General features: G+C 50.4%; 1 protein-coding gene across 4 annotated transcripts; it reads right to left on the reverse strand.

Annotated features, from left to right (window-relative positions):
• Positions 1–3,154: 3,154 nt before the first annotated feature.
• On the reverse strand, positions 3,155–9,550 carry COPS7A (COP9 signalosome subunit 7A). Of its 4 annotated transcripts, none has more exons than XM_007469408.1 (8): positions 9,384–9,550; positions 8,733–8,937; positions 6,763–6,838; positions 6,435–6,523; positions 5,167–5,369; positions 4,413–4,518; positions 4,152–4,303; positions 3,155–4,002 (listed from the first exon to the last, which is right to left on the reverse strand). In XM_007469408.1, exons 2-8 carry the CDS (start codon positions 8,892–8,894, stop codon positions 3,963–3,965), a joined length of 828 nt encoding a protein of 275 aa, XP_007469470.1. In that variant the 5' UTR covers positions 8,895–8,937; positions 9,384–9,550; the 3' UTR covers positions 3,155–3,962. The 4 variants fall into 4 exon arrangements, with proteins under 4 accessions (XP_007469470.1, XP_007469469.1, XP_007469468.1 ...); XM_007469407.1 differs by having other exon boundaries at positions 9,411–9,544; XM_007469406.1 differs by having other exon boundaries at positions 9,298–9,428.
• Between the last annotated feature and the right edge of the window lie 1,514 nt (positions 9,551–11,064).

Genomic DNA, 11,064 nt, shown 5'->3' on the forward strand with positions numbered 1-11,064 from the left:
GGGGTGTGCCTACTCCACTTATGATCTGTGTGACCCTAGGCAGGTTACATAACCTCTCTGTACCACTTCTGTCATCCTTAGAAGGGGATAATGGTGATATTAATCTCAGAATGTTGTTGTATGAGTTTATATACAAAAATGAGTTTATATACATAAAGCACTCAGAACAGTGCTTGATCACAGTAAGCACTTAATAAATATTTATTAGTAATAAATAATATTATTTATTATTAGAAATTATCATAGAAATATTGGAAAATAGAGACAGGCAAAAAGACAAAAATCACCCAAAATCCCAATGCCCAGAAGTATAATATATGCATTATGGTTTGTATTATTTCAGATTTTTCAGTCAAGATATATTTACCAATTGATTGGACAGATGAACAATAAGTAAAAGTATAGGACTGGATTCCCCACGCATGCCCCACATTACACGTTTCACATTAGGGGAGCTGCAGTAGTCCACAGGATGAAACCTTTCTGCCTCTAGGCCTTCATCCCACTTTTATTCCCACTCAGATTGCTCATCCTCCCTCCCCTTTATCAGGTTAACTGCTACTTGGGTTTCTAATTTCAATTTAAAGGTCACATCGGAGGAGGCTTTCCTGACCCCAGGCAAGTAGATCCCCTGGTAAGCGCTTTCATGTCACCCTATACTTCTTAGTACTTATCACACTTTTAATTATATAACAATATACTTAAGAACCTCAGAAGACAGGACAAGTCCTCTCTCGTGCCCTGTACTCAAAGTTTCACCTTTGCTCATCATTCTCTTACAGATGGTGACCCAGGGCCTCCTCACCCGTCCTCCAAGGCCCTGCAGAAGCCTTTTCAGCTGATCTAAGGTGGCACTAATCTGGGCAAGTCTGCTTATATAAATTGGGACATCACAGCTCAGAGCTGAGTCAATGAGGGTAGTGAAGTCCCATTTCCAGTCCAATCCCAGAGATTCTAATTCAGTAGGAACTGGGGTCCAGGAATATGCATTTTCAAAAGCTCCCCTGATAATTCTGATGCCGGTGGACCAAAGAAACACTGCCTGAGGTAGGAAACTTCTGACATGCCTTCCAATGATCCCTGCCTTCTGATAGTCACTAGGTTGAACCTGGTGACTAGTAAAATTGATGGGATGTTTCTTCTGTGATTAGGTTACAAAAGACTGATTTCACCTTGCTGATATGTTCTCTCTGGCTCTTGCTCTGATGAACGGGGCTGCCTCTGACATACAGTCAGCCAGGGAATGAAGTCCTTAGTCTGACCACCTAAAGCTGATGAATCCTGTTGACAGTCACTGGGTGTGCCCGGAAGTAAGTCCTCCCTACTGGAACCCTGAGATGAGACGCCCTCGCTAACACTGTGCTGGAGCCTTGGGAGGGACCCTGAAAACTCAGCAGAGAACTCAACTTAGTTGTGCCGATTCCCGGACCATAGAAACTGAGATAATAAAGGCGTATTGTTTTAAGCCACTAAGTTTCAGGGTAATTTGTTACACAGCAAGAGAACTCATACACTGCCTAGACTTGCCCCGCTGAACTCCCTTCTCTCCGCCCACGTTGGAAGTTGAACCTAAGCAGAGAATTTCTAACCCCTCTTTAACAGGATCACGTGAAACACTGACTATAGACATTGTCTTTGCTCTTCTTGTGCCTAAAGGTGCGCCCCAGTCCAGCTGTGGTTTTTAGCTATGGAGACTTTGTCTTCACCTTCTAAGTGTCACCTGTTTCATGTGCACGAACTCTGAATTCACAGGAAGGCAAGTTCTCTTCCTCTTCCTCCCTACCATAGTGGTCCAGCCCTGAGCTCCTCTGAGATTGCTGTACAGTAGGGATCAGCATGTGAGAATGTGCAAGTGCTGATAAGACTTTTGGTTGGGAGAATCTTCCTGGTGCCCTAGGCTTGGTTATGCACGGAATCCCTAAATCCTGAACCAAATTCCAGGGTCAAAAACAGCCCACAAATAATCCACTCCCCCATCTCCAAGCCTTGGGATCCAAGAGCCCTGTCTTTGTAAATCAAAGACAAATTGCATTTTCATGTCCCTGGGGCTGTGAACGGCCCCTCCTCCCTCTTTGGGTGGAGGACCAGGCAGTCCCAGCCCAGCCCACACCAGACTGTAGAGACACCCACGGAAGGCCGGCACTAGACAGATCAGGGCAGTTGTGGAGTCAGGGCTGGAAGCGGCTTACAGGAAAATGAGATACTAAAGTTCAAGAGAAAAATGGGGCCTGGGCAGAGAAAGGGGGCGCAGGCTCGAAGCTCCAGCAGTTAGTGACTTCTGCCCAGTGGACGGTGTGGGAGGAAGAAGGGGTTTATTTCAGAGACTTAGGCTCAAGATGCAACAGGCTCAATAGGCCAGTCTAGGCCAAAGCTAAAGCGAGAGGCCAACAGTGTCAATTCCCGAGACAGGGCCCACTGGACTGGTCCCATTAAGTCTCCACTGCCCTGCAAGATAACTGGCTCACCTGAAAACTCAGGTTCTACCCACACTTCCAATTCTACAACTGACAGCTTTAGGACCAGTAAACAGTAGTCTGTCCTACATCTCCACCTAGAGGACAGCACAAGCTCGGGAGGGCAGCTCGGTCAACACTGGGACCCTCAGGAGGCAACTGCCTCTCATGCACCGGCGGGGGCGGGGGCGGGGCAGCTGTCCCTTACACTAGAGCCTCCCAATTCTAGGGCGTGCGCAGCAGTGCGCTGAGCCAAGGAGACCAATCCTCCCAGCATGCTGCTCGGATGCTCTGCCTTGGACAGGGACAGGAGCCCGACAGCTGCTTCTTACTGAGATCGGAGAGTCCTGTGTGGTACTGATGCAAAAACTGAAGTTTACTATCAACTCTTCCGCCTACAATTCTATAAGGTGGAAGGAAGCAGGCTGAACTCAAGCTCCTTGAGAGCAGGGACAATGCCCATCACTTTGGACCTCCAGAGCCTACCACACGCTGGTGCTCGGTAAGCATCCACTGCTTCTTAAAGAATGCCGAGAAGGCCGAGATACTGAGCCAATTTGGCCAGAGTCAAACGGCCCATGATCTAGGTCTCTAGTACCTGGTTCTTCTGTTTTTCCAGCACTTTGCTTTAGAGTGGACTGGGAATGAACCTTCCTCCCATCCACAAACACCAAAGACAGAAGATACCCAGTTCAGGGCGTGTTTGTAGATAGACTTCTCATAGATTTATTTCTGTGTCATGTTATATATAGATATACGTATATATACTCTTTTTATACAATCTATATCCCCTGCCCTTCCCCACAAAACTCACAGAAGGAAGTATAAATCCTTCCAGGATTGCCATCAGGCTTCCTAAGACAGCCAGGGCCAAGAAAGGACCATCTCGCAACAGCTCAAGAAACAGCTGCCCTGAGGCTCTGGGGTCATTGAAGCAGCAGCACTCCCAGGACCCAAGGGGAGGAGAGAGGACAGGAAACAACTGCAGAGTGACAGGATTCTAGGATGTGAGTGTCCAGTGACTCCTAGAATGGCTCCCAGAACTCTCAGGGTGGGAATAAAGGTGGGAGCCCTATGGCTCTTCAGATGCTGCCCAAACAGGCGGGTGGGCAGGAGGCTGGGCATGCAGGGCTGGGGCGGAGGAAGGGGAAGGGATCGCGTGTGGGTTATGCTGGAGACAAGACAGCCCCACCCACTCAGTGACGTATAATAAACAGGGACAGACGCTGACTCCTAAAAAAATAGGGGAGGGAGCGTGGCAGGAAGAGGGGACAATGGGACACACAAGAAAGTTACGTGAAACAAAAAGTACCAACAAAAACACGACTTGTACTTGCCTCCCCCCAGAGACGGTGTGGTCTATGCCTGGGGGTGTGGGAGAGAAGAAGGGAGGTGACGGGTCATGAACTAGGTTATCAGCTGGCCAGGGGCACAGGAAGGCTCTCTGAGGACTCCTAAGGGGCAGGCAGGCAGCTAGGACCCCACATCCCGGAAGAAACGACAGTCCCTTCAGTTCGACTTGGACCAAATCTTGGCGCTCCCTCGGAGCCTGGCAAGGGGAAGAGAGAGAGAGAGGCTGCAGGGAACCCCCTCAGCGCTGCAAGCTCCCCCGTTCCCGACCCCCACGCAGGTGACTGGAGGGTCGAGGAAGCAGCAGGGCACCCGGACACCGGCGGCGCCGCCGCCGCAGCCGCTCACCCCTTGCCCTTCGAGGCTTTCTTGCTGGGCTGGCGCTGGTTGCTGCCTGGAGCTGGTTCCCTCAGCTCCGTCAGGTGCTGCTCGGGGTCCTGAGACGTGGCCGCGGCGGCGGCAGCTGTTGTGACTTTAATGGTTTTTTTCAGGTTGGCGACCTACCAGGATGAAAGGAGTGGGGAGAACGAGGAAGGTTCCAGAACCTGCCAGCCCCTGCCCACCTGGTCTGCCTGCGGCCGTCACTGCCCGGGACGCCCGCCTGCTCACCTCGCTCTCAATGTGCTGCTTCAGGCCCAGCTGCTGCTCCTTGTGCTGGTTGGCGCGGCTCACCTGCTCCTCGATGCCTGACAGCACCACCTCGCAGCCCACACACCTGCAGGAACGAGGGTCAGCAGAGGAGGGCTGTGATCAGGCTCACGAAAGAGAGACTCGCAGACACCCTCAAGTCCGGCCATCCAGACCCCTGTCTGAGTCAGAAGCCTTGCCAGGGCACCTGGGAGCCACCTGCGACAATATTCCCAGGAGCCAGCAGGACACTCAGGTAAGAAACGGGAAGAGAGAGAAGTGCCCGGAGTGATGTGCAAGATGGGAGTAGGAACTAAAACCAAAACAGGGTGGGGGAGGCAAAGAGGAAAAAGAGGAGGTGTCTTAACGAGCTCAAGTCAGACAAGAAAGCAGAAAACAGAAGCGGGAGAGGCCTGTGGCCTGTGGACAGGGCTGCTCACTGACCAGGGGGCTGCATGCAGCCGGAGACACGTGATCCACACCCCAGGGGGTGCGCTCAAGAGTACCACCCCCTCCCTCCCCCGGTTACTACACCGAGGACGCACCTCCCGCCTCCTGCCCCCCAGGCCCTCCTCCACTCTTTTTCTCCCTCAGAAGCCTCTGGAGGAACGAGCTCACTCCCCTTCATCCTCTTGGGTTCCACCTCTGCCTCCCAGCCCAACTCGCCCCCCTCCAAAGCATCCCTCCCTTTCTTGGGGCGAGCAGAGAAGGGACGGCACCGGGACACAGGTCTCACCACTCCTGCAGGGTTCGGGCGATGGCACTGAGGTCCTGGCGCTGGATGTCCCGCCCGATGCTGTAGTCAACCTCCAGCCGCTGGTTGCGCTGGTCCAGGGAGCCGCGCAGCACGTCGGCGTACACGGCCTCGATGACGAGGTCTTCCAGCTGCCGCACGTTCCGCAGGGCCAGGGCCTCCAGCAGCACTGCGTATGGGATACACTGGGGCCCAAGGGCGGGCTGGGGCTGTGAGGTTCCGCAGCAGAGAAGGGCTTCCAAGATTCTTCTTCCCTCCTTCCCGCCCACCCTCCGCTCCGATTCCTAAATCGTTTCCTCTAAGGTAAAATAAATAAAAGTACTCCCACCTGAGAAATAACAACGTGAGAAGAACAATCTTAAATAAAAGACATATGCTCCCCTACTCCCTTCCCTCCCCTACCCCAGGGTGACATCTGCCTGGACATCCATCCTGTGGCCCAGCTCAGGACAGAACACGGATCTGGTCATGATGAGCTTGACATAATGGGAGGATGTGGTGTGGGAGAGTCTGGAGCTACTCTGTTTACCATTTATACTCGTCTACCTCCAGAGAGGCATCTTGCAGTAGACAGCCTGGTTTAAGTAAAACCATGAGCATGCCGAGAGTCAGTAACAACTGGGAGATGCAGGTGGGTGGAGGTGGATAGTTAACAAAAACAGAACCCAACTGGATATACAAAGACAATTCTGGGTTATGTATTTCTTTCTTTCTTTTCTTTTTTGTGGTCGCGCCGCGCAGCTTGTGGGATCTTAGTTCCCCGATCAGGGATTGTTGAACCCGGGCCACCGCAGTGAAAGTGCCGAGTCCTAACCATTAGACCGCCAGGGAATACCCTGGGTTATGTGTTTCTTATTTTAGCAAACAGAAGCTGGCACCTCACCAGAAGAGAGAGATTCGTTCCAGCTCTGGATTCCACAGCTGTTTGCAGAGGACTTTACAGCGGGGGGAAGAGGGGGCTGCTGAACGACAGTGAGCAGTATCCTAGTGGCTATTCTGACTCCAAACATAAAAGGTGTTTTAATTAGAACTTAAGTTGGTTGGAAAAGAAAAAATAGAAAACTAGCAGAATAACATTCAGCCCCAAAGGCCGCAGGTAACAGAGTTCAGACCCAGACCTTGGAGGGGCATATGGGGCGAGGCAGGAGGAAGCACCACGGTGGTCAAAGGCTGTCCAAGTGCCGCTCCCTTCGAGAAGGGAGATACAGAAGCGTTCTCTGTGCTGCAGGACTGGGGGGGCTGTCACTCACCTTGACTTTGGCAGCCAGGGTGACGACTGACAGGTGTCGGAGCTTATTCTTCTGAGCCTCTGTGAGTGGGGGAAGATTCCGGGCTTCAGCTAGAAAAAAAAAAGACAAAGAAATCCTGATTTCACATTTGTGGAAAGCCCTAGCCTCCTTCCCTTGTCTTTTTTTTGTTTGTTTGTTTGTTTTTTGAGTTTTCCGTGCCAATTCAGGTCTTGACCCTGACCCTGTGTACTTAAGGGATCTAAGTCGGGTATCCCAGGAATTAGAAAGTCCCTCGGTAAACTGCCCTTCTCCCACCTCCAGTCTCCAGACCTCCAGCCCCTCCTGTTACCTAAGTAGTCAGCATATGTCCCATAAGCAAACACCGTGAGCAGCCGGAACGTGGAAGCAAAGTCACTCTCAGCCAGCTGTGAGAACATGATGGGAGAGAATAAGTGACAGGAAGGGCCTCTCTCTCCACCTTCCCAGCCTTACCCAGTTTGAGCTCCACTTTCTGGCCCCAGCCTTCCCCTCCAACATTAGCTTCCCAGCTCACCGAAAGGAGCTCTCTGCCTCTCTGACCACTCTCCCCACAGGAAGGCCTCACTTCTGCCTCCAGGCCTTTGTTTACACTATCCCCCCAATCCGCAATGTCCTCTTGCTCCATCTGCCTCCAATTCCTACCCTCAATTCAGAGTTGAAAACTTTCAGTGTTTAGTATCTAACACACACACACCACGCACACCCCCCAAACACTGCAAACTGTGTTGTCTGGTCCTTAAGAGTATATTTAGCATTTCTGAATTTGAATACCTTTAGGGGGTCTGCTGTACCCCCCAATTCACCAAAGACTTCTGCCTCAGCCTCACTCCCTTCACAGCTGCACGAACAGAGCAGGCACTGGGATTTGTGGCCTCTGCTTCAGACTGGCCTCACCCGGGAGCTTTCAACACCCAAGCCTACCACTGATCACCCACTTAGTCAATCGAAGCCCACCTAAGGTTGTTACCTAAGAATATCTTTCTTTTCAACAAGATTACAGATGTGGTCTCTGGTATCCCACTTAGGTCTAGCAGAGCTGTGCATGTAAGTTGGCTCTGCTGATAAATACTTGCTAAATAAATGATTTACACAGGGATATCCATCTTCTCTCTGCAACTGCAATGTAAGTTTCACAAGGGGAGCACTGTGTCTTGTGCTTTTCTGGTATTCCCAGATGACTAGCAGAGTGCTGAACAGGCACCAAAACACACTTCTTTTCCTTCACCCTGACTCTCTTTAATTCCACTGCAGAGGAAAGCAGGGGAAGAAAGCAGCCAGTTTTCTTTGGACCAGAAGGATTCTGAAAGGCTACATCCATTGACTCAATCACTGGCACTCAAAAACCTAACTCATAGCTGTCCACCAACCACTGTCATCTCAGGGCTTCGGCTGGTGTCACCCATCTTGGCAACCTATTCACTCTGGGCTTTAAACCCTTAACTCTGCCATTTCTGTGTGAACAGTTCTCTCTGCTGTGTTCCTAGCATCTTGTCATGTGTCTTTGGGAAAAAGATAACTTCTACCTTATCAAACTTAAGTGAATTAGCATATGGTGCAAACGGGAGAGAGCAGGTCATGCCAATTTCACATTCATTCCTTCCACTTGTACCAGACTTTATACTTTCCCATAATCTCATCTGATTTCTACAACAATAGTGAGGGGCAGTATCAGGTCCATTTTTTTTTTTTTTTTTTTTTTTTGGGGTCCGCGGGCCTCTCACTGTTGTGGCCTCTCCCGTTGCGGAGCACAGGCTCCGGACGCGCAGGTTCAGCGGCCATGGCTCATGGGCCCAGCCGCTCTGCGGCATGTGGTATCTTCCCGGACCAGGGCACGAACCCGCGTCCCCTGCATCGGCAGGCGCACTCCCAACCACTGCGCCACCAGGGAAGCCCTCAGGTCCTTTTTCTTTTTTTTTTTTTTCCTCAGGTTCATTTTTAAAAGACAATTTAGGCCCTAAAATAAAAGTGGCCTGATCAAGGCAATATGATTATTAAGAGCTACGACAGTGATGGAGACAGGCTAGAATCAGGTCTCCTATTCTGAATCACAGGCTCTTTTGCTTAAAAATGAAAAATACTGGGTTTTACAGATCATTCATCTCCAAAGGGGAATTAAGAGGTTTACTTGCCTACTTACTTCTGCATGCTGCCAGTTAATAATCATCGTATTCTTGTTCAACTGAATGGTTATGGGGCTGCAGAATGAGCCCTGCCCACCCGTTCTCAAATTCAAACTTTAGCCCCAAGCCTCCCTGGGTGCTATCCAGGCCAAGAACCCACCTCTCTAACATTAGGCATATCCAGCAGCTCCCCAAACACGTAGACACCAGGGGCCTCCAGCACCTGGTGGATGAGAGTGGCCAGCGCTGCCCCCTTGGCCGACTTGGCCAGGAGCAGAAATTGCTCCTGGTTCTGCCCTGTCACCTTCACCTCGGCACTCATGGCTGCACTGAGCTGGGGGTACCTGGGCTCAGGAAGTCTGGAGCTGCAAGGAAAGAGGATGTGAAGCTGGAGGTTCCTGAACTGGGGAGGAAGGAAAGCACAAGGCCTAGGACCTCTATTGCAGAGGCACTGAGCCACTTTTGCATCGAGGAATCAGAGATGGAGCAGTCTAACACTTGGATCTAGGAATCCTAAATTCGGCCACTTCGATGGCAGCCTGGCTGACACAGGGTTACCACGCCCACCTCCCCCATCCCTGGGCCTATCCCCAAGTCCCACCAGTGCACCCCACTGAACCCCAAGGCACAGGTCTTGGTGGGGGAAGGGATGTCACATAGTGTCCACCCCAGCTCCCTCAAATCGCCACTGTGCCCCGCATGTGCCCCGAACCACGTGACCTCACCCTCGGGATCCTTCCACGTGGCTCCGCCCCCTCCCTTAAAGAGGCCGCCCAGGGACCGTGGGCTCCCGCCGGCTGCCCCGTCGTACTCTGGGTCAGACCCTGCGGACAGCTACCTGGAAGCTTCTTCTTCCAGCGTACCGGGCGGGGCCACCGCTCCGTCACCTCCGGCAGCTGTTCCCAGCCTTTCCTGCCAACTCCCTGCAGGGCCGCTCTGGCCCCTAAACTCTATGGCTGGCTTCCGGCCGTACTTCCGCTTTTACGGGGCGGGCTTCGGGCGCGACATGCCCCGCCCTTGCCTCTGACTGCTGAAGCTCCCGTGAGCGAAGCAGGCGTTTTGCTCTCTGATTGGCTGTTGCAGAAAGAAGGACGGGCGCCTTTTCTTCGGCTTTTTTCAATAAAACTTTATTGTTGGAAGAGTGCTAGACGCTAAAAGCGGAGGGAACTCCAGGTGTCAGGCCGGTCCCGGCAGTTCTAAGCTGCTTGAGATCTGGACATCTGGGTGCACGGGGTGCCTGAGGCGAGATGAAAGCTGTGATCGTAAGAGACGGGGAGGAGGAAAAAAGCCTGGTGGGATGAGGAGCAGAGAGGACGGGGACAATCAATAATAGAAGTTGAGCAGCAGAGATCACCTGGGTAGCGCAACCACTCATTTTTTGGGAGGATGTAGAGAAAAGAGTGGACACGGTAAAGGAAATAATAATAGCTAGCATGTATCGAATGCTTACTGTAGGTCAGGCATCTTTTAAAATTAAAAATGTATCCCACTGAATCCTCGTAACTTTACAGCATCCCCACTGTGACCCCAGAACACCATCTGTCATGATTACAACATGTACTTATAGGGTGATGCTTTCCTATACATTGACTTTTTTAATTCCCGGGAAGGAAAAAAACACTAGGTGGAGGGAAGGCATATATTGTTATTCTCATTTTATAGATCAGAAAATTGAGGCTCATAAGAATTCATAGTTTTCCCTGGAACCCATGTCTTTTCAAACCTGGAGCCAACTTTCCAATTCACCGTGATACTTTAGGGGAAAAAAAAATAAACTAACATTTCTATAGTGTTTTTTATTTCATACCGGGCTCGCAGAAAGTTAAACGAGAGCAAAGTTAACGGTGTCTTGGAGCCTTTGTGTGAGGCACTGAGCTAACAGCTTTACTTCATTCATTTGATGCTTACAACAATCCATTATTGTTTCCATTTTCCAAATGGAAAAACTGAGGCCCAGGGAAGTTAAGTAATTGATAAGTACTGGAAAGATAAAGGGAAAAAAAAGATAACTGAAGAAAAAAATCATAGAACTGGTAGACTGCTGGAGCTGAGGGGACTTTAAGCTCAATGTTTATGGTCCACATGGCTTGGTTCATGATACAAAATGAGAAACAGAAACAGGGAAAGGACAAAGAGAAAGAGAATAATAAAATGAGGAAGAAGAGGCAGAGGAGGAGAAAGAAGAAGAAATAAATGAAAGAGCTGATACATGAAAGTGAAGAGAAGGAATCAAAGGCATAATAAAGCATCCAAAGTTTGAAGGAACCAAAGAATTAATGAGTCCAACCTTATCCATTTAAAGAGGGAAGGAAAAAGAAAAATATAAGGAAAGAACGAGAAAAGAGGCAATATATATTCTATTATATGCCAGGCCTTTATTTGTTCAGCGTTTTAACGACTTTTATTATTATTATTATTTGGCCTTGCAACATGTAAGATATTAGTTTGCCAACGAGGGACAGAACCCTGCCCCCTGCAGTGGAAGCACAGAG

The sequence above is a fragment of the Lipotes vexillifer genome, unplaced genomic scaffold, assembly GCF_000442215.2.
Source record: "Lipotes vexillifer unplaced genomic scaffold, Lipotes_vexillifer_v1.1 scaffold395, whole genome shotgun sequence".
NCBI classification, from domain to species: Eukaryota; Metazoa; Chordata; class Mammalia; order Artiodactyla; family Lipotidae; genus Lipotes; species Lipotes vexillifer.

Coding starts and splice junctions, on each gene's coding strand:
- COPS7A (XM_007469408.1), bottom strand. CDS start 8,894: ATGAGTGCCGAGGTGAAGGTGACAGGGCAGAACCAGGAGCAATTTCTG. Junction 4,304..4,412: donor AGCAGCACATTGAGAGCGAG/GTGAGCAGGCGG, acceptor TCATCCTGGTAG/GTCGCCAACCTGAAAAAAAC. Junction 4,003..4,151: donor AAAGCCTCGAAGGGCAAGGG/GTGAGCGGCTGC, acceptor TCCCCTTGCCAG/GCTCCGAGGGAGCGCCAAGA.